The 26,795-nt window shown below is 40.8% G+C and overlaps 1 protein-coding gene across 1 annotated transcript in view; it reads left to right on the top strand.

The window, feature by feature from the left end:
- The window catches only part of SMOC1 (SPARC related modular calcium binding 1), a 402,783-nt gene that overhangs the window by 201,225 nt on the left and 174,763 nt on the right, over nt 1-26,795 (top strand). The window contains exon 4 of the mRNA XM_053697708.1: nt 20,787-20,886. Within this exon, the coding sequence (XP_053553683.1) occupies nt 20,787-20,886 (100 nt within the window). The remainder of the gene's footprint in view (nt 1-20,786; nt 20,887-26,795) is intronic.

Below are 26,795 nucleotides of genomic sequence, written 5' to 3'. Positions count from 1 at the left end.
GTCTCATAAGCTAAGCGGATTATACTTCTTAACCAAAAAGAAAGAGAAGTTGCTGAAGCCTTTTGGACTCTCCTCTGTCCAGAGTAGACAACAAACAATGCAGATGTTTGACGAAGATCCTTAGTAGCTTGTAAATAAAACTTTAAAGCACGAACCACATCAAGATTGTGTAATAGACGTTCCTTCTTTGACACAGTGACGGAACAACAATTTCCTGATTGATATTCTTATTAGATACCACCTTAGGAAGAAACCCAGGTTTGGTACGCAAAACTACCTTATCTGCATGGAAGATCAGATAAGAGAAATCACACTGTAAGGCAGACTAACTCTGAAACTCTTCTAGCGAAGAGATAGCTACCAAAAACAGAACTTTCCAAGATAAAAGCTTGATATCTATGGAATGCAGAGGTTCAAACGGAACCCCCTTGAAGAACTTTAAGAACTAAATTTAAACTCCATGGCGGAGAAGCAACAGGTTTAAACACAGGCTTGATCCTAACTAAAGCCTGACAAAATGCGCTCTGAACGTCTGGAATATCCGCCAGACGCTTGTGCAAAAGAATAGACAGAGCAGAAATCTGTCCCTTTAAGGAACTAGCTGACAATCCCTTCTCCAATCCTTCTTGGAGAAAAGATAATATCCTAGGAATCCTGACTTTACTCCATGAGTAACCCTTGGATTCACACCAATGAAGATATTTACACCATATCTTATGTTAGATTTTCCTGGTGACAGGCTTTCGAGCCTGAATTAAGGTATCAATGACCGACTCGCAGAAAACCACGTTTTGATAAAATCAAGCATTCAATCTCCAAGCAGTCAGATGCAGAGACATTAGATTTGGATGGTTGAAAGGACCCTGAAGTAGAAGGTCCTGTCTCAGCGGCAGAGTCCACGGTGGAAGGGATCACATGTCCACCAGATCTGCATACCAAGTCCTGCGTGGCCATGCAGGTGCTATCAAAATCACTGAAGCTCTCTCCTGCTTGATCTTGGCAATCAGACGAGGGAGCAGAGGAAACGGTGGAAACACATAAGCCAGGTTGAAGGATCAAGGCGCTGCTAGAGCATCTATCAGCGCTGCCTTGGGATCCCTGGACCTGGATCCGTAACAAGGAAGCTTAGCGTTCTGACGAGACGCCATGAGATCCAGTTCTGGTTTGCCCCAAAGTTGAATCAACTGTGCAAATACCTCCGGATGGAGTTCCCACTCCCCCGGAAGAAAAGTCTTCCGACTTAGAAAATCTGCCTCCCAGTTCTCTACTCCTGGGATATGGATAGTTGATAGATGGCAAGAGTGAACCTCTGCCAAGCCTGAAGAGCATTGAATATCGCTCTTAGTTCCAGAATGTTTATCGGAAGGAGTGCCTCCTCCTGAGTCCACGAGCCCTGAGCCTTCAGGGAGTTCCAGACTGCACCCCAGCCCAGAAGGCTGGCATCTGTCGTTACTATTGTCCAATCTGGCCTGCGGAAGGTCATACCCTTGGACAGATGGACCAGAGAAAGCCACCAGAGAAGAGAATCCCTGGTCTCTTGATCCAGATTTAGTAGAGGGGACAAATCTGTGTAATCCCCATTCCACTGACTGAGCATGCAAAGTTGCAGCGGTCTGAGATGTAGGCGAGCAAACGGCACTATGTCCATTGCCGCTACCATTAAGCCGATTACTTCCATACACTGAGCCACTGAAGGGCGAGAAGTAGAATAAAGAACACGGCAGGAATTTAGAAGTTTTGACAACCTGGCTTCTGTCAGGTACATCTTCATTTCTACAGAATCTATCAGAGTTCCTAGGAAGGAAACTCTTGTGAGAGGGGATAGAGAACTCTTTTCTTCGTTCACTTTCCACCCATGAGCCCTCAGGAATGCCAGAACAATGTCCGTATGGGACTTGGCGATTTGAAAATTCGACACCTGTGTCAGAATGTCGTCTAGGTAAGGGGCTACTGCTATACCCCACGGCCTTAGGACCGCTAGGAGGTCTTGAACACAATGTAAGAATGCCTCTCTCTTTATCTGGTTTGCAGATAATTGTGAGAGATGAAATCTCCCTTTTGGAGAAGAAGCTTTGAAGTCCAGAAGATATCCCTGGGACACAATTTCCAACGCCCAGGGATCCTGGACATTTCTTGCTCAAGCCTGGGCGAAGAGAGAAAGTCTGCCCCCTACTAGATCCGTTTCCGGATTGGGGGATGATCTTTCATGCTGTATTAGAGGAAGTTGAAGCTGCGCCACTCTTGAAGTTTCGAAAGGAACGAAAATTAGTCTGTTTGGTCCTTAATTTGTTGGACCTATCCTGAGGAAGGGCGTGACCTTTTCCTCCAGTAATATCAGAAATAATCTCCTTCAGTCCAGGCCCGAATAGGGTCTGCCCCTTGAAGGGAATGTTGAGAAGCTTAGACTTTGAAGTAATGTCAGCTGACCAGGATTTGAGCCATAGTGCCCTACGCGCCTGAATTTCAAAACCTGAGTTTTTAGCCGTTAGCTTGGTTAAATGAACAACGGCATCAGAAACAAATGAATTGGCTAGCTTAAGAGCTTTAAGCTTGTCAAGGATATCATCCAATGGGGTTTCTACCTGTAGAGCCTCTTCTAGAGACTCAAACCAGAAGGCCACAGCAGCAGTGACAGGGGCAATGCATGCAAGGTGCTGGAGAATACAACCTTGTTGAATAAAAAAATTTCTTAAGGTAACCCTCTAATTTTTTTGTCCATTGGATCTAGAAAAGCACAACTGTCCTCGACAGGGATAGTTGTACGCTTCTCTAGGGTAGAGATTGCTCCCTCCCACCTTAGGGACCCGTTTGCCCACAAGTCCCGTGTAGCGGCAGCTATAGGAAACATCTTTTTAAAAACAGGAGGGGAAGAGAACGGTACACCTGGTCTATCCCATTCCTTAGTAATATATTCTGAAAACCTCTTAGGGATTGGAAAAACATCAGTGTAAACAGGCACTGCATAATATTTATCCAATTTACACAATTTCTCTGGGACTACAATGGCGTCACAGTCATCCAGAGTTGCTAAAACCTCCCTGAGCAACACCCGGAGGTGTTCAAGCTTAAATTTAAATGTAGACATATCAGAATCAGGTTGAAGTGTCTTCCCTGAGTCAGAAAAATCACCCACAGATAGAAGCTCTCCTGCTTCGGCTTCTGCACATTGTGAGGGTATATCAGACATAGCTACTAAAGTGTCAGAGAGCTCTGTATTTGTTCTAGCCCCAGAGCTGTCTCGCTTTCCTTGTAACCCTGGCAGTTTGGACAATACTTCTGTAAGGGTATGATTCATAACTGCCGCCATGTCTTGTAAAGTATACGCAATGGGCGCACTAGATGTACTTGGCGTCCCTTGAGCGGAAGTTATAGGCTCTGACACGTGGGGAAAGTTAGTTGGCATAACTTCCCCCTTGTCAATTTTCTCTGGTGATAAATCTTTTAAATACAAAAAAATAGGATATGATACAAAATGTAAGGTGAAAAGTAACACTTTAAACTAAACCAAGAACTGATACTCTCCTTTTAGGTAAGACCGCAGCCTTCTTACAGTCTCTCCTTTATGACTGTTTTAAACGAATGGCAATGGAAAAATAGATGGCGCTGGTCTGTAGAATAATATTTCTCTAGATGATGAAGAGAAAAAAGGGCTTGAGGTGTATGTAAAAAAACAAAAGATATAAGTGCAGTATACTCACTCCATATAATGTAGGAGCTCAGCTGCTGTGTGATGTATTTCTAGGCAATGGAGATCCCCAGAGCAAATATAAGATATTCAGGATATAACCTGAGCTGATTTGCGGGTCTGTAAGTGAATAAAGACTCAAATTGACCAAAAGTTGTCCAGTGCATAAAGAAAAAAACAAAGTAGTAACTTACTCCATATAAAGGAGAATCCGGCTTGTCACAGCAGAGAAGAATATCAACAGTCTTCCAACTATGATAAAAAGATGTATTTATTGGCTCAACGCGTTTCAACTTTTAACAAGTCTTGAGAAATGTTGGCGCTTTAAAAAGAAACGATAGTTATAATAATAATTGTATTTTTATTATGCACTTGCTAATTATGCAATTCTACTGTATTTAATAGTCTTTTAAGCGTTAAACTCCAATAGAAATTAGAGTCAGTGACAGGCTTCTTTTTCTGATACCTGGAGTAGTGTGTAGTGTCACTTCTGTCTTTAAATTTTCTACCTTTAGGATCTCAGCGGGTGTGAACAATTGGATTGCAGCTTCTCTGTTTAGTGTTTTCTTATCCCAAATAGTCACATATTCCTGCCCTGTTCATGGGCCTTTGTTTCAAGTTTTTTCGAATCCAGGAATTTCCATTTTTTTATGTTTGAGTAAACTCTGGCATGATCATTCATCTTCCTAGTTTTGTTAATATATATGTAACAACTAAAAATCCTTAACCACACAAGATGCTTTTTCTTTTACAATTTAGAGAGGGCTTTCCAATTTACACTACTTGGAGTTAACTGAAAACATTGGATAAAATGACAGGGCAGGCCGTGGACTGGATACACCACAAGAGAAATAAATTTATCAGGTAAGCATAAATTTTGTTTTCTCTTGTAAGGTGTATCCAGTCCACGGATTCATCCATTACTTGTGGGATACCAATACCAAAGCTATAGGACACGGATGAAGGGAGGGACAAGGCAGGCGCTTAAACAGAAGGCACCACTGCCTGTAAGACCTTTCTCCCAAAAATAGCCTCCGAAGAAGCAAAAGTATCAAATTTGTAGAATTTAGAAAAAGTATGAAGCGAAGACCAAGTCGCCGCCTTACAAATCTGTTCAACAGAAGCCTCATTCTTAAAAGCCCATGTGGAAGCCACCGCTCTAGTGGAATGAGCTGTAATTCTTTCAGGAGGCTGCTGGCCAGCAGTCTCATAAGCTAAGCGGATTATACTTCTTAACCAAAAAGAAAGAGAAGTTGCTGAAGCCTTTTGGACTCTCCTCTGTCCAGAGTAGACAACAAACAATGCAGATGTTTGACGAAGATCCTTAGTAGCTTGTAAATAAAACTTTAAAGCACGAACCACGTCAAGATTGTGTAATAGACGTTCCTTCTTTGACACAGTGACGGAACAACAATTTCCTGATTGATATTCTTATTAGATACCACCTTAGGAAGAAACCCAGGTTTGGTACGCAAAACTACCTTATCTGCATGGAAGATCAGATAAGGGAAATCACACTGTAAGGCAGATAACTCTGAAACTCTTCTAGCCGAAGAGATAGCTACCAAAAACAGAACTTTCCAAGATATAAGCTTGATATCTATGGAATGCAGAGGTTCAAACTGAACCCCTTGAAGAACTTTAAGAACTAAATTTAAACTCCATGGCGGAGCAACAGGTTTAAACACAGGCTTGATCCTAACTAAAGCCTGACAAAATGCCTGAACGTCTGGAATATCCGCCAGACGCTTGTGCAAAAGAATAGACAGAGCAGAAATCTGTCCCTTTAAGGAACTAGCTGACAATCCCTTCTCCAATCCTTCTTGGAGAAAAGATAATATCCTAGGAATCCTGACTTTACTCCATGAATAACCCTTGGATTCACACCAATGAAGATATTTACACCATATCTTATGGTAGATTTTCCTGGTGACAGGCTTTCGAGCCTGAATTAAGGTATCAATGACCGACTCGCAGAAACCACGTTTTGATAAAATCAAGCATTCAATCTCCAAGCAGTCAGATGCAGAGACATTAGATTTGGATGGTTGAAAGGACCCTGAAGTAGAAGGTCCTGTCTCAGCGGCAGAGTCCACGGTAGAAGGGATCACATGTCCACCAGATCTGCATACCAAGTCCTGCGTGGCCATGCAGGTGCTATCAAAATCACTTAAGCTCTCTCCTGCTTGATCTTGGCAATCAGACGAGGGAGCAGAGGAAACGGTGGAAACACATAAGCCAGGTTGAAGGATCAAGGCGCTGCTAGAGCATCTATCAGCGCTGCCTTGGGATCCCTGGACCTGGATCCATAACAAGGAAGCTTAGCGTTCTGACGAGACGCCATGAGATCCAGTTCTGGTTTGCCCCAAAGTTGAATCAACTGTGCAAATACCTCCGGATGGAGTTCCCACTCCCCCGGAAGAAAAGTCTTCCGACTTAGAAAATCCGCCTCCCAGTTCTCTACTCCTGGGATATGGATAGCTGATAGATGGCAAGATTGAACCTCTGCCAAGCCTGAAGAGCATTGAATATCCCTCTTAGTTCCAGAATGTTTATCGGAAGGAGTGCCTCCTCCTGAGTCCACGAGCCCTGAGCCTTCAGGGAGTTCCAGACTGCACCCTAGCCCAGAAGGCTGGCATCTGTCGTTACTATTGTCCAATCTGGCCTGCGGAAGGTCATACCCTTGGACAGATGGACCAGAGAAAGCCACCAGAGAAGAGAATCCCTGGTCTCTTGATCCAGATTTAGTAGAGGGGACAAATCTGTGTAATCCCCATTCCACTGACTGAGCATGCAAAGTTGCAGCGGTCTGAGATGTAGGCGAGCAAACGGCACTATGTCCATTGCCGCTACCATTAAGCCGATTACTTCCATACACTGAGCCACTGAAGGGCGAGAAGTAGAATAAAGAACACGGCAGGAATTTAGAAGTTTTGACAACCTGGCTTCTGTCAGGTACATCTTCATTTCTACAGAATCTATCAGAGTTCCTAGGAAGGAAACTCTTGTGAGAGGGGATAGAGAACTCTTTTCTTCGTTCACTTTCCACCCATGAGCCCTCAGGAATGCCAGAACAATGTCCGTATGGGACCTGGCGATTTGAAAATTCGACACCTGTGTCAGAATGTCGTCTAGGTAAGGGGCTACTGCTATACCCCGCGGCCTTAGGACCGCTAGGAGGTCTTGAACACAATGTAAGAATGCCTCTCTCTTTATCTGGTTTGCAGATAATTGTGAGAGATGAAATCTCCCTTTTGGAGAAGAAGCTTTGAAGTCCAGAAGATATCCCTGGGACACAATTTCCAACGCCCAGGGATCCTGGACATTTCTTGCTCAAGCCTGGGCGAAGAGAGAAAGTCTGCCTCCTACTAGATCCGTTTCCGGATTGGGGGATGATCTTTCATGCTGTCTTAGAGGCAGCAGCAGGTTTTTTGGCCTGCTTTCCATTGTTCCAAGCCTGGTTAGGTCTCCAGACCGGCTTGGACTGGGCAAAATTTCCCTATTGTTTTGTATTAGAGGAAGTTGAAGCTGCGCCACTCTTGAAGTTTCGAAAGGAACGAAAATTAGTCTGTTTGGTCCTTAATTTGTTGGACCTATCCTGAGGAAGGGCGTGACCTTTTCCTCCAGTAATATCAGAAATAATCTCCTTCAGTCCAGGCCCGAATAGGGTCTGCCCCTTGAAGGGAATGTTGAGAAGCTTAGACTTTGAAGTAATGTCAGCTGACCAGGATTTGAGCCATAGTGCCCTACGCGCCTGAATTTCAAAACCTGAGTTTTTAGCCGTTAGCTTGGTTAAATGAACAACGGCATCAGAAACAAATTAATTGGCTAGCTTAAGAGCTTTAAGCTTGTCAAGGATATCATCCAATGGGGTTTCTACCTGTAGAGCCTCTTCTAGAGACTCAAACCAGAAGGCCACAGCAGCAGTGACAGGGGCAATGCATGCAAGGTGCTGGAGAATACAACCTTGTTGAATAAAAAATTTCTTAAGGTAACCCTCTAATTTTTTGTCCATTGGATCTAGAAAAGCACAACTGTCCTCGACAGGGATAGTTGTACGCTTCTCTAGGGTAGAGATTGCTCCCTCCACCTTAGGGACCGTTTGCCACAAGTCCCGTGTAGCGGCAGCTATAGGAAACATCTTTTTAAAAACAGGAGGGGAAGAGAACGGTACACCTGGTCTATCCCATTCCTTAGTAATATATTCTGAAAACCTCTTAGGGATTGGAAAAACATCAGTGTAAACAGGCACTGCATAGTATTTATCCAATTTACACAATTTCTCTGGGACTACAATGGCGTCACAGTCATCCAGAGTTGCTAAAACCTCCCTGAGCAACACCCGGAGGTGTTCAAGCTTAAATTTAAATGTAGACATATCAGAATCAGGTTGAAGTGTCTTCCCTGAGTCAGAAAAATCACCCACAGATAGAAGCTCTCCTGCTTCGGCTTCTGCACATTGTGAGGGTATATCAGACATAGCTACTAAAGTGTCAGAGAGCTCTGTATTTGTTCTAGCCCCAGAGCTGTCTCGCTTTCCTTGTAACCCCTGGCAGTTTGGACAATACTTCTGTAAGGGTATGATTCATAACTGCCGCCATGTCTTGTAAAGTATACGCAATGGGCGCACTAGATGTACTTGGCGTCCCTTGAGCGGAAGTTATAGGCTCTGACACGTGGGGAAAGTTAGTTGGCATAACTTCCCCCTTGTCAATTTTCTCTGGTGATAAATCTTTTAAATACAAAAAATAGGATATGATACAAAATGTAAGGTGAAAAGTAACACTTTAAACTAAACCAAGAACTGATACTCTCCTTTTAGGTAAGACCGCAGCCTTCTTACAGTCTCTCCTTTATGACTGTTTTAAACGAATGGCAATGGAAAAGTAGATGGCGCTGGTCTGTAGAATAATATTTCTCTAGATGATGAAGAGAAAAAAGGGCTTGAGGTGTATGTAAAAAAACAAAAGATATAAGTGCAGTATACTCACTCCATATAATGTAGGAGCTCAGCTGCGGTGTGATGTATTTCTAGGCAATGGAGATCCCCAGAGCAAATATAAGATATTCAGGATATAACCTGAGCTGATTTGCGGGTCTGTAAGTGAATAAAGACTCAAATTGACCAAAAGTTGTCCAGTGCATAAAGAAAAAACAAAGTAGTAACTTACTCCATATAAAGGAGAATCCGGCTTGTCACAGCAGAGAAGAATATCAACAGTCTTCCAACTATGATAAAAAGATGTATTTATTGGCTCAACGCGTTTCAACTTTTAACAAGTCTTGAGAAATGTTGGCGCTTTAAAAAGAAACGATAGTTATAATAATAATTGTATTTTTATTATGCACTTGCTAATTATGCAATTCTACTGTATTTAATAGTCTTTTAAGCGTTAAACTCCAATAGAAATTAGAGTCAGTGACAGGCTTCTTTTTCTGATACCTGGAGTAGTGTGTAGTGTCACTTCTGTCTTTAAATTTTCTACCTTTAGGATCTCAGCGGGTGTGAACAATTGGATTGCAGCTTCTCTGTTTTGTGTTTTCTTATCCCAAATAGTCACATATTCCTGCCCTGTTCATGGGCCTTTGTCAAGCTTTTCAGAATTTGTTTCAAGTTTTTTCGAATCCAGGAATTTCCATTTTTTTATGTTTGAGTAAACTCTGGCATGATCATTCATCTTCCTAGTTTTGTTAATATATATGTAACAACTAAAAATCCTTAACCACACAAGATGCTTTTTCTTTTACAATTTAGAGAGGGCTTTCCAATTTACACTACTTGGAGTTAACTGAAAACATTGGATAAGCCAATGACAACCCCCCAATCATCAACTAGCTGCAGGGGTAAAGTCCTACAAAAAATTGTGCGAACTCACCAAGACTTCCACCCCCCTCAGAATTAATATTATTTTACACACACACACACACACACACACACACACACACACACACACACACACACACACACACACACACACACACACACTTTATTTATATGTAAAAAATCTATATACTTTGGTTAATGAAAGCAAATTAAATCCAATGAAGGGTTAAATGGGTGCCTTTGGGCCTAAGACTCCTCCTCTGTCACAGAGTCTCACCCACTTAAGATGCAATAGTCCTGTTTCTGCTGAGGGGAGCTAAATAACCCCACAGTGCGGGATGATCACACAGCAGGACCGCTGACAGACTTACATTTAGGGGTCGATTTATCAAACCCTTTCTACAGGCTTCACGTGCCTACGACTGCAGGTTCTCACAAGAGAAACTGCAGTCCATATTTAACAAGCAGTGGTCATCATACTTCCCTAACCTTTCATCAGACTTCTCTAAGCTTTCGCAACCTCTTAGGTGGCAAATTTCAATCTTCCCGGTCTTGTCCGACCAGGGAGATTGATAGCTCCTGCCCGCACGTGATTGGCTGTGTGCGGGCAGGGGGTGCGATTGCACGCGAGCGCAAAATAGCGCTCGTGTGCAATGCTTAATTCCAGCAGCAGAATTCAGTCCACCAGAGGTGAGCTGCTGCAGACAGGGGCGTTTATGTGCGCTCCTGTCCGCAGCTGCTTGATAAATCGACCCCTTAGTGTATTGTAAGTGTTACTGCCCATTACTAGAGGATCTCACTATCCCTCTAACCACACTATGCTACAGCTCCTCCCACCAGCAGCAGCAGTGTTTACTGAAGTGTTTCTGTTTTCTTTCCAGGGGGAACTTAGTTCCACCTGCAAAAATAGTGCAGGAACTTTGTTCCCATGTAGTTCATTGTTGCTCCTGAGCTTACCTAGGTATGTAGGTAGTTGCACACTATCATTAAAGTTTCATTTTGACTTTATTGTCTCTTTAAGCTCATTCTGGTGTATGTAAATCCTCTTTTAAAACATAGGACTATGCTACCTCATAACATCTGCCATTGTGTTTCTTTCTGTAGCTTTTGTAAATATTTCTCAAATTACCATATTGAGAAATGTCAAATTCAAAATATACTAAATGTAATATTATGGGTTTGAAGTAACTCCTACCTCCAACTAAGGGCCAGATTACAAGTGGCACGCTAACAGTTGCGCACAAGCAATATCGAGTTTATTGCAGCTGTTTGCAAGCGTCGCTCAAGTGCAATTGAGTTTAACTCAAATCGGGTTAGCTCAACCTTAGAGTTCTGATTAACTGTTACGCTTGAATAGGAAAACAAAATTTATGCTTACCTGATAAATTTATTTCTCTTGTGGTGTATCCAGTCCACGGATTCATCCATTACTTGTGGGATATTCTCCTTCCCAACAGGAAGCTGCAAGAGGACACCCACAGCAGAGCTGTCTATATAGCTCCTCCTCTAACTGCCACTCCCAGTCATTTGACCGAAGACAAGCAAGAGAAAGGAGAAACTATAGGGTTCAGTGGTGACTGTAGTTTAAAAATAAAAAACAGCTGCCTTAAAATGACAGGGCGGGCCGTGGACTGGATACACCACAAGAGAAATAAATTTATCAGGTAAGCATAAATTTTGTTTTCTCTTGTAAGGTGTATCCAGTCCACGGATTCATCCATTACTTGTGGGATACCAATACCAAAGCTATAGGACACGGATGAAGGGAGGGACAAGGCAGGCGCTTAAACGGAAGGCACCACTGCCTGTAAGACCTTTCTCCCAAAAATAGCCTCCGAAGAAGCAAAAGTATCAAATTTGTAGAACTTAGAAAAAGTATGAAGCGAAGACCAAGTCGCTGTCTTACAAATCTGTTCAACAGAAGCCTCATTCTTAAAAGCCCATGTGGAAGCTACCGCTCTAGTGGAATGAGCTGTAATTCTTTCAGGAGGCTGCTGGCCAGCAGTCTCATAAGCTAAGCAGATTATACTTCTTAGCCAAAAAGAAAGAGAAGTTGTCGAAGCCTTTTGGCCTCTCCTCTGTCCAGAGTAGACCACAAACAAAGCAGATGTTTGACGAAAATCCTTCGTAGCTTGTAAATAAAATTTTAAAGCACGAACCACATCAAGATTGTGTAATAGACGTTCCTTCTTCTCCTGATTGATATTTTTATTAGATACCACCTTAGGAAGAAAACAAGGTTTGGTACGTAACACTACCTTATCTGCATGGAAAATGAGATAAGGGGAATCACATTGTAAAGCAGATAACTCCGAAACTCTTTGAGCCGCGGAGATAGCTACTAAAAACAGAACTTTCCAAGATAAAAGTTTAATATCTATGGAATGCAAAGGTTCAAACGGAACCCCTTGCAGAACCTTAAGAACTAAATTTAAACTCCATGGCAGAGCAACAGGTTTAAACACAGGGTTGATTCTAACTAAAGCCTGACAAAACGCCTGAACATCTGGAGTATCATCCAGACGCTTGTGCAAAAGAATAGACAGAGCAGAAATCTGTCCCTTTAGGGAACTAGTTGACAATCCCTTCTCCAATCCTTCTTGGAGAAAAGATAATATCCTAGGAATCCTGACCTTATCCATGAGTAACCTTTGGATTCACACCAATGAAGATATCTACACCATATCTTATGATAGATTTGGATGGTTGAAAGGACCCTGAAGTAGAAGGTCCTGCCTCAGCGGCAGAGTCCATGGTGGAAGGGATGACATGTCCAACAGATCTGCATACCAAGTCCTGCGTGGCCACGCATGTGCTATCAACATCACAGAAGCTCTCTCCTGCTTGATCTTGGCAATCAGACGAGGGAGCAGAGGAAACGGTGGAAACACATAAGCCAGGTTGAAGGACCAAGGCGCTGCTAGAGCATCTATCAGCGCTGCCTTGGGATCCCTGGACCTGGATCTGTAACAAGGAAGCTTGGCGTTCTTACGAGACGCCATGACATCCAGTTCTGGTTTGCCCCAAAGTTGAATCAACTGTGCAAATACCTCCGGATGGAGTTCCCACTCCCCCGGATGAAAAGTCTGCCGACTTAGAAAATCCGCCTCCCAGCTCTCTACTCCTGGGATATGGATAGCTGATAGATGGCAAGAGAGAACCTCTGCCCATAGAATTATTCTTGAAACCTCCAACATTGCTAGGGAACTCTTTGTTCCCCCTTGATGGTTGATGTAGGCTACAGTCGTGATATTGTACGACTGAAATCTGATGAACCTGACCGCAGCAAGCTGAGGCCAAGCCTGAAGAGCATTGAATATCGCTCTTAGTTCCAGAATGTTTATTGGAAGTCCACGAGCCCTGAGCCTTCAGGGAGTTCCAGACTGCACCCCAGCCCAGAAGGCTGGCATCTGTCGTTACTATTGTCCAATCTGGCCTGCGGAAGGTCATACCCTTGGACAGATGGACCCGAGATAGCCACCAGAGAAGAGAATCCCTGGTCTCTTGATCCAGATTTAGTAGAGGGGACAAATCTGTGTAATCCCCATTCCACTGACTGAGCATGCAAAGTTGCAGCGGTCTGAGATGTAGGCGGGCAAACGGCACTATGTCCATTGCCGCTACCATTAAGCCGATTACTTCCATACACTGAGCCACTGAAGGGCGAGAAGTAGAATAAAGAACACGGCAGGAATTTAGAAGTTTTGACAACCTGGCCCCGCGGCCTTAGGACCGTTAGGAGTGACCCTAGAACCTTCGTAAAGATTCTTGGTGCCGTAGCTAACCCAAAGGGAAGAGCCACAAACTGGTAATGCCTGTCTAGGAAGGCGAACCTGAGAAACCGATGATGATCTCTGTGTATCGGAATGTGAAGATAAGCATCCTTTAAGTCCACGATAGTCATATATTGACCCTCCTGGATCATAGGTAGGATGGTTCGAATAGTCTCCATCTTGAAGCATGGGACCCTGAGAAATTTGTTTAAGATCTTGAGATCTAAGATTGGTCTGAAGGTTCCCTCTTTCTTGGGAACTACAAACAGATTTGAATAGAAGCCTTGCCCCTGTTCCTCCTTTGGAACTGGGTGGATCACTCCCATAACTAGGAGGTCTTGAACACAATGTAAGAATGCCTCTCTCTTTATCTGGTTTGCAGATAATTGTGAGAGATGAAATCTCCCTTTTGGGGAAGAAGCTTTGAAGTCCAGAAGATATCCCTGGGACACAATTTCCAACGCCCAGGGATCCTGGACATCTCTTGCCCAAGCCTGGGCAAAGAGAGAAAGTCTGCCCCCTACTAGATCCGTTTCCGGATCGGGGGCTGATCCTTCATGCTGTCTTAGAGGCAGCAGCAGGTTTTTTAGCCTGCTTTCCCTTGTTCCAAGCCTGGTTAGGTCTCCAAACCGGCTTGGACTGGGCAAAATTTCCCTCTTGTTTTGTATTAGAGGAAGTTGAAGCTGCGCCACTCTTGAAGTTTCAAAAGGAACGAAAATTAGTCTGTTTGGTCCTTAATTTGTTGGACCTATCCTGAGGAAGGGCGTGACCTTTTCCTCCAGTAATATCAGAAATGATCTCCTTCAGTCCAGGCCCGAATAGGGTCTGCCCCTTGAAGGGAATGTTGAGAAGCTTAGACTTTGAAGTAACGTCAGCTGACCAGGATTTAAGCCATAGCGCCCTACGCGCCTGAATAGCAAAACCTGAGTTTTTAGCCGTTAGCTTGGTTAAATGAACAACGGCGTCAGAAACAAATGAATTGGCTAGCTTAAGAGCTTTAAGCTTGTCAAGGATATCATCCAACGGGGTTTCTACCTGTAAAGCCTCTTCTAGAGACTCAAACCAGAAGGCCGCAGCAGCAGTGACTGGGGCAATGCATGCAAGAGGCTGGAGAATAAAACCTTGTTGAATAAAAATTTTCTGAAGGTAACCCTCTAATTTTTTGTCCATTGGGTCTAGAAAAGCACAACTGTCCTCGACAGGGATAGTTGTACGCTTCGCTAGGGTAGAAACTGCTCCCTCCACCTTAGGGACCGTCTGCCACAAGTCCCGTGTAGCGGCAGCTATAGGAAACATCTTTTTAAAAACAGGAGGGGGAGAGAACGGTACACCTGGTCTATCCCATTCCTTAGTAATAATTTCTGAAAACCTCTTAGGGATTGGAAAAACATCAGTGTAAACAGGTACTGCATAGTATTTATCCAATTTACACAATTTCTCTGGGACTACAATGGCGTCACAGTCATCCAGAGTTGCTAAAACCTCCCTGAGCAACACGCAGAGGTGTTCAAGTTTAAATTTAAATGTAGACATATCAGAATCAGGTTGAAGTGTCTTCCCTGAGTCAGAAAAATCACCCACAGATAGAAGCTCTCCTGCTTCGGCTTCTGCACATTGTGAGGGTATATCAGACATAGCTACTAAAGCGTCAGAGAGCTCTGTATTTGTTCTAGCCCCAGAGCTGTCTCGCTTTCCTTGTAACCCTGGCAGTTTGGACAATACCTCTGTAAGGGTATGATTCATAACTGCCGCCATGTCTTGTAAGGTATACGCAATGGGCACGCTAGATGTACTTGGCGTCCCTTGAGCGGGAGTTATAGGTTCTGACACGTGGGCAGAGTTAGTCGGCATAACTTCCCCCTTGTCAATTTTCTCTGGTGATAAATCTTTTAAAGCCAGAATATGGTCTTTATAATTTATAGTAAGATCAGTGCATTTGGTACACATTCTAAGAGGGGGTTCCACAATGGCTTCTAAACATAATGAACAAGGAGTTTCCTCTATGTCAGACATGTTTAACAGACTAGTAATGAGACCAGCAAGCTTGGAAAACACTTTAAAGTGAATGTAAACTCAACAGTGTCGCTTATTGCCATATTATCACTCTCAACAATTTAGGTGGACCTTAATTCATCATTTTTTTCTGTTTACTTGCTAATCCCAAATATATACCTTTGTATCTCATTTTTGGAGCCGAGATTCCTCCACCCGCCATTTGGTCCCTATATTTGGAAATGATTGACAATAGCGATTGCCAATCCGTTTTTTTACCCCGTGGCGTTCAACCCCTTTTTGGCAACGTCATGCGCTTATTCTGCGCATGCGTTAGCTTCTAATCCCCAGCTTCAGAAGTGATGCGTGTCCACGAGACGCGCATGCTCTGTAACACCTTCAATTTCAGACTCTATCAGCGGTATACAGTGAAGGCTATGTGATTAGTATTGTACAGTGCTGCTAAGGATACTGTGATTAGATGAATACATATTTTTCGGCTGCATTCGCTATCACAATAGTATTCAATTAACGGATACATTCATTGAATACTAGATAGCGCTTTGAGGAGGTCGGATGTTAACGCATGCGCAGCCTGTCTATCCTACTTTCACGCTTGCGCACATTAAGTATTTAGTTTTTAAACGCATGCGCAGATTAAGTACAAATGTTTTTCACGCATGCGCAAAGTAAGGGCATCACGGGTGCGCGCATCAGAGATACGTATAGAGTAGGTGAGACCACTCTATACGTCACTCTCTGCAAAACAAGGAAGTGCCTTATGGGAGGAGTTGTGGCTCAAAACGGAGCGAAGTTAGTAATTAAAATATATTATAAATTATTATTATTATTTTTTTTTAAAGTTCACGGTTTGAATAAACATGTCTAATATAAGTATTAGGAGCCTTCAGTAGCTTGTAAATTGACATTCACTTTAATAAATGTGAAAAAGCAGAATATAAAAAACGGTACTGTGCCTTTAAGGGAAAAAAACAATCACATAAACTGCAAAACAGTGAAAAAAAGCAGTAAACTCTACGAAATTTTTACAGTGTGTATAATAGACTAAAATAGCATTGCACCCACTTGCAAATGGATGATTAACCCCTCAGGCTCAAAAACGAATCAGAAAAATGATAAAACCGTTATAAACAGTCACAAGCAAACTGCCACAGCTCTATTGTGGCTCCTACCTGCTCTTAAAATGACTTTTGTAGGAACAAAAACCCTTTACAGAGGTCCTATATGTCAGGGGACTCCTCAGGAAAGCTGGATGTCTCAGACTGCAAAAACTACTGCGCAGTTAGAGCGCGGAAATAGGCCCCTCCCACCATGCACTCAAAGTGAAAAGGCCATAAATAACTACTCCTAGGAGAAATCTAATCAGCCATGTGGAAAACTAGGCCCCAAATAAAGATTTATCACCTTCAGTAAAAAACGTTTTTTATATATCATTCAAACGTTTTACATACTAAGTAATAAGAGCAATTAGCATGAATATTACCCTTTACTGCAAGCATGATCCCAGTCGTTTGTTAAATCACTGTAATCAGGCTTACCTTAAATATATCAGGCACTGTCAGCATTTTCTAGCCCTTATCATCTCTCTAGAAAAAATATACTGAACATACCTCAGAGCAGTTAATTCTGCAGGCCATTCTCCCAGCTGAAGTTTTCCCATACTCTTCAGTTATGTGTGAGAACAGCAGTGGACCTTAGTTACAACCCGCTAAGATCATCAAAAACCTCAGGCAGAACTCTTCTTCTAATTTCTGCCTGAGGCAAAAACAGTACAACGCCGGTACCGTTTAAAAATAACAAACTTTTGATTGAAGTATAAACTACACTAAATCACCACATATCTCTTGATACTTCCTTTCTTGTCGAGAGCTGCAAGAGAATGACTGGGAGTGGCAGTTAGGGGAGGAGCTATATAGACAGCTCTGCTGTGGGTGTCCTCTTGCAGCTTCCTGTTGGGAAGGAGAATATCCCACAAGTAATGGATGAATCCGTGGACTGGATACACCTTACAAGAGAAATTGCTTTAAAATACAGTTACACTCATAATAACACTTTATTTAAACAAAAATTCAATAAAAAATTATAAGGACTCAGGTGCAAAAGGCTTTACCATATACATACATACACATGTCTAAATATGTATAATGTATGCATGTATGTATATATATATATATATATATGAACATATGTATTTATATGTGTATATGTGTATATATGTATTTACAGACATATAAATAGTGATGTCGCGAACCTAAAATTTTGCGTTTGCAAACGCGATCTTTTTCAAATGTCCGCGAATCGGCGAACCGGGCGAACCGCCATTGACTTCAATGGGCACCACAGGGACTCTTTCTTGCCACAATAGTGATGGAAAACGTGTTTCAAGGGTACTAACACCTGGATTGTGGCATGCCGGAGAGGGATCCATGGCAAAACTCCCACGTAAAATTACATAGTTGATGCAGAGTCTGGTTTTAATCCATAAAGGACATAAATTACCTAACATTCCTAAATTGTTTGGAATAACGTGCTTTAAAACATCAGGTATGATGTTGTATTGATCAGGTAGTGTAAGGGTTACGCCCGCTTCACAGTGACAGACCAAACTCCCCGTTTAAAGGGACAGTCTACACCAGAATTTTTATTGTTTTAAAAGATAGATAATCCCTTTATTACCCATTTCCCAGTTTTGCATAACTAACACATTTATAATAATATTCTTTTAACCTCTGTGATTATCTTGTATCTAAGCCTCTGCAAACTGCCCCTTTTTTCAGTTATTTTGACAGACTTGCAGTCTAGCCAATCAGTGCCTGCTCCCAGATAACTTCTCGTGCACGAGCACAGTGTTATCTATATGAAATACGTGAACTAACACCTTTTTTTTTTAAATTTACACTACTATTACAACAGATATGAGTGGTGGCACTTAGCAAGTGGGCCTGGCACATACGCTGGCAGGCAGGCAGGCAACTGCAATTATATTACACTAGCAGACTGATGTTTCACAGTCAAAAAAGTTTTTGTTTTAAAATATTTACACTGCTGTTATAACAAATATGATTGGTGACACTAGTTGGCAAGTGGGCCTGGCACACACGCTGGCAGGCAGGCAACTGCAATTTGATTACACTAGCTGACTGATATTTCACAGTCAAAAAATTTATTTTTTTAAATATTTACAATACTGTTATAACAAATATGATTGGTGGCACTAGTTGGAAAGCGGGCCTGGCACACATGCTGGCAGGCAGGCAACTGCAATTCAATTGCACTAGCAGACTGATGTTTCACAGTCAAAAAAGTTTTTATTTTAAATATTTAAAGTACTGTTACAACAAATATGAGTGGTGCCACTAACTTGGCAAGTGGGCCTGGCACACATGCTGGCAGGCAGGCAACTACAATTAGATTACACTAAAAGACTGATGTTTTACAGTCAAAAAAGTTTTTATTTAAAATATTTACACTACTGTTATAACAAATATGATTGGTGGCACTAGTTGGAAAGTAGGCCTGGCACACACGCTGGCAGGCAGGCAGGCAACTGTGATTAAATAACACTAGCAGACTGATGTAAAAGTTTTTTTTTTTTTTAATTAAACTAATGTTACAATAGATAGGAGTGGTGGCACTCAGGATGGAAGTAGGCACAGTATATGCTGGGAGCCTGACACACAGTCTGGCACTAGTGGCACGCTGGCCTGGCAACTAAAATTAAATAACAATAGCAGACTGATGTAAAAGTTTTTTTTAAAAAAAATTTACACTGATGTTACACCAGATATAAGTGGTGGAAAACAGAACTATTAATCACAGTATATGCTGTGGGCCTGACACACAGGCCTGATGGAACTTTAAATTAGATTACACTAGCAAAATGATGTAAACGTGTTTTGTTTTTTTTAATTTACACTAATGTTACACCAGATATAAGTGGTGGAAAACAGAGCAATTAGGCACAATATATGCTGTGTACCTGACACACAGGCCTGATGGGAAATGAAATTAGATTACACTAGCAAAATGAGGTAAAAGTTTTTTTTTTTTAAATTTACACTAATATTAAGCAGATATAAGTGGTGGCACAGAAGAATTAATCACAGTATATGCTGTGAGCCACAGGCTGACAAAGGGCTGAAGTTCTAGCCCTAAAAAAGGGCTTTTTGGGGTGCTGTCCTTACAGCAGAGACTAGATGAGTCCTTCAGGACTGTAGTGGACACTAAATACACTAGCCTAGCTATCTATTTCCCTATAATATCAACAGCAGCAGCACTAAACCTCCTCTCACTAAGACAGCAGGATCGTTATGACACTAAAATGGCTGCTGCCCAGTAGCTGGGAGGGTCTGGGAGGAAGTGTCTGCTGCTGATTGGCTGAAATGTGTCATCAGACTGTGAGACACAGGGTCAAAGTTTCATCAATGATGACTAATAGGGGGCGAATGCGAACAAGCTAAGATCGCCGGGAACTGTTCTCCGGCGAACAGTTTGCGACATCACTACATATAAACACATAAATTCAAATGTGTGTATATATATATATATATATATATATATATATATATATAAGTGCATTGGAGCCCTTTGCAGTTAAGTATCTGAAAACATGTCAATTCATTTTTATGCAATATTCATATTTAATAAAGTGTTTAACTGTGTTTGTACTGTAAATATTTCACATTCAAATGTTCTTCAGAAAGGGTAATATGTTCTCAGTATTTTTAAATACATATTCATATACATATATATATATATATATATATATATATATATATATATATATATATATATATATAAATGTGTGTGTGTGTGTGTTTATACACACAGAGAAAATACAGCGCTATAAAAAGAATGCAGTCCCAAAACACGGAGTACCAGTCCTAAACCTGATTTGGCAGGCCTCCTTTTAGTTCTGACTCCAAAAACCGATGTAGTTCTTTGGGGATAGGAGAATAGGTTCCCAAGTGAACTCGCAGCCTAATTCCAGAGGAAAATGGGAAAACACCCAGGCAGGGGAAATCCCAGGAAAAATCGGAAACAACAGAAGAGGGAAGGGCACACAGCAACGAGAATCCTCTCTGGTATAGTATGATGCAGGAAGTAACTGCTGGGAAAGCGAGGGCACCTATTCAGAGTACTACAGAGGCTTTACGCCCCAATTGCTGCTTCCATACCTCATATGAGTTAAGGTATTAAAACGTGAGTGTCCATTTGGCATTTCCTTTTTATTACACTGTGCCTGCATCTTACATACTACACCAGAGAGGATTGTCGTTACTGTTATCCAATCAAAAATCATTGAATGCAGCATGCTCGCTTGCACATAATCTATAGCTGTAGGATTGTGCAGCTATGGTTACAACATTATCTAGAAGGATACATCTCAGAGTATACAGAGAAGTTGAGGATGAAAACCAACATTATGATCTAGCTTTTGCTTTAGTTTGTTGGTCTGTTTAATACATGGATGTCATTTTCAATCCAACAGGTGCAATGTCATACGTACACAGGATACTGCTGGTGCGTCACATCAGACGGTAAACCTATAAGTGGATCATCTGTGCAGAACAAGACCCCTGTATGTTCAGGTACTTGAGTAGCATCATCATTTTTACTACATCACTTGCAGGAAGGGTAAGAAATACATACGTATCTAACACACTAGAGGTTGTCTGAAATTGAATGGGTACGGCAGTGTTTAGCTTGCACAATAATAAATATATCCACCATCAATATGTCAGTTGTAGGAACGTGTTTTGCAGGTTCTCATAGCTGATCCATGAGATCCAGGTATCGCCTAGACTTTAATCCACAATGGCTTTTTTCACTTCAAAAGTCAATTCTCCTGCAATTTAAGTGTATTGTGTGCAGGATTGACTTGCCCAAGTAGTCCGTATTATCCAGACTCATATTAATTTGCATTTACTTTTGCGAAGTACACTTCTCTATCTATCTATATATCTATCTGTCTGTCTCTTGTATATATTCACATTCACACTCACAAACACACATATAAATAAATAAATAAATATATATATATATATATATATATATATATATATATACACAGTACGTGTTTGTGTGTATATAATAAAACTATGTGCTGGCCCATCTTATGACTGCAGTGACCTTTATTGGCATACATCTCAAATCATGCCTGGACAGACCTTGTAGTGTGGCAAGAAAGGGGACAACTTCAAAAGTACTGACATATTGTAGGTAGTGCCAAATTGTCCAGAATGTCTTGGGTACCTGTCTTCGGTCATCAAACTTGTTTATATGCACAATGCAGTCTGCCTGACAATATGCTCTGTGCTAAAGCCACAATATGTTCATCCAAATGAAAGAGTGAGTATTGTGATTTGTCACTCCACAAGACGCTCTTCCACTCTTCTGTTAGTTACTAATGTTAAGCAAGGCACCATTGCCGTTGTCTGTCATCCCAGGGGATATATAGGGCTTGTTCTTTGTTGTTCATAAGATTCAAGTTTGCAGGAGATAAGGAGATAGTTTGAGAGAGAAAGGTCAAGTACGTGCCAGAGTTGGGAACCAGTAGATCTGTTAGTAACCAGGCAGCGGTCAACAGGAGATAGCCAGAAGAGTAGTCAAAAGCAAGGCCGTGATTGGAAACCAGTAGATCTGTCAGTTACTAAGCAGCAGAACACAATGTATATTCAAAATAGTAGTCAAATATACAATTACAAAAAATAGTAACCAGGTAGTCAGCAAGGATCAGCCAACAGGGCAAGTGGTCAGGCATACATTGCAGTCCAGAATTTAGTCAAGGTTACCCCAGAAGGGGAGGTAAGAGCATTAAGAATACCAGAACCATCACTGTAGAATTTCCAAAAAACAAATGCAGATTTGAGAAGGCTCGATTTCTGATGCACAAACTATAAATAGTGGTGTTCACAGCATCAGCCTTGTTACCTGCTTTAACTCTACTCCTGCAGCTGCAGCTGCAACATCTTCAGTGCACATCGGATCCTGAGTTGTGTGACAACCTGCGCTATGACTGGCATCTCTCCTGGAACCAGCACCTTCTTCAGTGCACATCGGAGCATTGACAGAGGTACAATCCATACTTTTCTAGCACAAGCTGAGGCTGAATAGGCTACAATAAGAGGGAATTGAAGGCATGCAGTTCCTAATGGATTTTCCTGGTACGGAAATTTCAGTGGCTTCTGCAATGTTGCCGACCAGATCTAAGTTATGTTTGGTGTAATCACTCAGTTTGTTGGCCTCACAGAGCACAGACTTGCTGTATGGACACCATCTGTTTTACATCAATAGAAGAACATCAACAACAGTGGACTATGGGAATCTCAGAAGAGTGACATTGTTACAAACTGATTGCTTACTCAGGTGGAATCCAACCACCATGCCTCTTTCAAAGTTCTGCTCTGCAAGGCATAGTTACTTCCAGTGTGGTCAGCCAGGTGTATCATCTGCTTTTGTTTATTTTCAGTTGTGTATAGATTATAACATTGTCATACCAATCCCATATTAGAGTAAGTGGTCCCATATAAGAGTAAGAGGGTAAATATGGTCTCAGAGGAACTAGAGGTAATTGTACCTACACCTGATAAAATATCAATACAATTGACACACTACATTTATATTGTTTACAACACGTATATATTGTTTACAGCACTTCTAGTGGTCACTTTAGGGGCACTTGTAATTTGTGACCCACTTAACCCACACCCAAGTATAAAGACTTTTACAAGGATATGTATGGTAGATTGTGAATGTTATCAATCTATGTTATCTCTTCGACAGTTATAAAATATGCTAAAGAAGCCAGACAAACCATGTAAATATATGCTGAAGACACTGCTGTTTTCTTTATCCTCAAAAGCATAAATCTGTTTGTTAGGCATAAGATTATGATAATATTTAAGCCATATGGCACTCATCAATTCAACTGCAATAAACAATAAAGGGCAAAATAATTCCTTTGGAAATATCTACTTTGTAAAAAGATTTTTTTTCATGTTCTATGTCTTGATCCCACGGGGTAAAAATGTCTGAATATGTATTAAGTTTTTGGATTCTGCACAGATGTCAATGGAACATATTTGCACTTACATAAACCTATTCAATGCAGGCAAACCTTAGTGGAAACAATCGAGCTATGAAGGCTGGCTCACTTCCAGGGCCTCTGTATTTCTTTTAATCATTAAAGTTTCCATGAAAGCAAGTGAAACGTCAGCAACAGTATAACCCCAGAAGACTCAAAAAGAAAATCATCGTTTGTCTTTGGAAAGTAGATAGTGGTGAATAGTCTGTCTTCTGAGATAAAATTCACTGTTCTATTACGCTGTATAAAGTCTATTTCATTTATTAAATAAATGTGTCCTCAAAATGTAATGTTTTTTTAAAGGGACAGTCTACTCCAAAATTGTGATTGTTTAAAAAGATAGATAATCTCTTTATTACCCATAACCATTTTTGTATAACCAATTAATAGACTTTTTTACCTATGTGACTACCTTGTATCTAAGCCCCTGCAGAATGCCCCCTTATCTCAGGGTTATTTATGACTTGCATTTTAACCAATCAGTGCAGTCTCATTTGTAACTCCACATGGGTGAATACAATGTTATCTATATAATACACATTAACTAGCAAAAAAAACATTTGGAATAGACTGTTCCTTTAAGGCCTAGGTTTCAAGTGGAGTGCAAAAAGTGCAATCAGTAAGGTAGTAAATAGTCTAGTGCAGTGATTTGCAACCTTTTTTTTGCCGTGGCACACTTTTTTACATTAAAAAATCCTGTGGCACACCACCATCCCAAATTTTTACAAAATAACACATTGTAGCCTAATACAGGATATATATATACAGTATATATATATATATATATATATATATATATATATATATATATATATATATATATATACACACACTGTACTGTGCTATCATGCCATGACTCCTACAAATTATACATGACATATTGACATTCATTCACAAACACCCCCACACTGTTGTCAGTCTGCCGCGCCACACCTGAGGATCTCTCACGGCACACTAGTGTGCCACGGCACACTGGTTGAAAAACACTGGTCTAGTGCACGCTAAGATTTGCTTGTCGTATAGCACAGGTGCTTTAAATCTCTCACATAATACACTTCTATGGGGTAAAATTCATGTCAAGTAATACTTAGGCACTAAAAGTGCTAAATATCTGCTAGTGGAGTTCTTCATTTAATTCCCATGTTTTAATATTCCAATGAAAATAAAGTATAACTACATCACACATACACCTTCCCTGTCATGTCCCTTGTCATATACTGTATCTGCCACAAAATCTTCTTTTCATTATTAAACCTTTGTTTCCTAAGTATTACGTCCAGATATAACTTTATTTCCATAGCATTTTCATGTCTTTTGTGCTGCAAACTAGCAAGCGATAATCATTTATACCAGGTCTCAAAAATTGCCACATTGGGTTTTGGATTCAGCATAAGCTCAAAGCTTAACTCACCACTTGTAATACAAGCATAGCATATTGAGCCAATACTTCTCTGAGCTTTCCATTTAACTATGGGGCATGCTAAAAAAATTGGACTCCATTAATATCAATTTTAACCTATATTCTTTGTGCAAGGCAGATCACAAGATAATGCACCCTGTGCTCCCCTTGTAATCTAGGTCTAATGCCAAAAAAGTGCAATCTACTTATCTATTAAGCTTTTTTTAATGCAATGTATCCCACTGCCCCCAGAGAGGCTGGTGTGAATACTGCAAAGCTCAGAGCTCTGATCCTGCTATATTCTAAAAGGCAATTGATTAATCAGTGCAGGAGCTCAGTTAAATAGCCACAGCAGATGGTATAAGATAAAAGTGGTCAATTTTTATTTTTATTTTCAGGGTTTTGACCTTTGCTACAAAACAATTAACAAATGTGCCAAAAGTGTCAATTTCTAATAAAATATATTGAGCTAGATTACAAGTGGTGTGCTACATTAGCATTAGCGTGCGCGATATTCAAATATTGTGCCCACGCTAACTTGCGCAAGTATTTCAAGTTGAAAGTAAACGTGACTCACATGTTCAAACTAATTTTGCGCTCGGCGGGTTAGCGTGACTGAAGTCCTCTCTTAAAGGGTTAGGGCTGATTAAAAAGTTACACCAACACAGCATAAATACATTAAAATGAAATGTTACACTTGTACGTGATAAAAATTATTCATAGAAATATAAAAAAAAGTTATAAGGGTTAAATGGTAAATGGTATATGACAAGGTATTTGAATGAAAAGGGCTATAATGTATACATGCTAAATATGTGTATGTATGTATATATGCATACATATATATGTGTATACATGTGTATTTCTGTTTATATGTGTATAAATGTATATACATTCATATATGCACATATATACACATGTAGGCACATATATACACATATATACATATATATACATAATGTATATATACTTTGAATTCCTTTCCACTCAAATTCCTGAAAATATGGAAAATCATTTTTAATAAATTGTAATATTTAATAATGTGTTTTACTGTGTATGTGCTGTAAATATTTTACATTACAATGCATTTTTAAATAGATATGCCTATACATATCTGTATAAACCTTTACCTGCATATATATATATATATATATATATATATATATATATATATAGGTATATATATATATATATATTTTTATATATATATATATATAAGTATAGATATATATTTAAAAAAGTAGACCATATATATTCATAACAGCCTTCGGGTTAGTGCACTTAGTCTAACACTGTGTCGGGTTAGCGTGCGAGGGATAAGTGTTTAAATAGAAGTTTACAAGGTTGCGATATTTGCTTGCAAATATATTACTTTCAACTTGTAATATTCAAGATAATCCACGCACGTTAAAAGTTTACTTCTGGAGGTATTTGCATGCGAGCAAAAGAGTTAAATAGTGCACCACTTGTAATCTGGCCCATTATTTTTATGTAGCTCGTTTGTATTGGTTACTTCTTATCAGAAGTACCTTGTTGTAAAGGCGATCATTGCTTTACTTATGTTTCTAAGGTTATAATAAGTGGGCTATAGTTGCCTTAAATACCCCAATACATGAAATCTCACATTAGCTCTTTTACATGCCCAGACCCTAATCTAAAAATAACCCACCCAAGCAAAACCCTTAAATAAACCTAACACTAACCCCCGACGATCCACTTACAGTTATTGAAGTCCCGCTTAAAGGATCCATCTAGCCGTCAAGAAGTCTTCATCCGGGCAGCCTCTTCCATCTTCATCCAGCCGGCGAAGTCCTCATCCAGTCGGCAAGAAGTCTTCATCCAGACGCCATCTTCTATCTTCATCCATCCGGCGCAGAGCGGGTCCATCCTGAAGACATCTGGCGCAGAGCTCCTCTTCATACGCTCGCCTCCGTAAACTGGAGCTTCAATGCAAGTGACGTCATCCAAGATGGCATCCCTTGCATTCCTATTGGCTGAAAGATTTCAATCAGCCA

This window comes from Bombina bombina, chromosome 1, assembly GCF_027579735.1.
Source record: "Bombina bombina isolate aBomBom1 chromosome 1, aBomBom1.pri, whole genome shotgun sequence".
In the NCBI taxonomy this organism is placed as follows: domain Eukaryota; kingdom Metazoa; phylum Chordata; class Amphibia; order Anura; family Bombinatoridae; genus Bombina; species Bombina bombina.
This window is presented reverse-complemented; position numbering and strand designations above follow the sequence as displayed.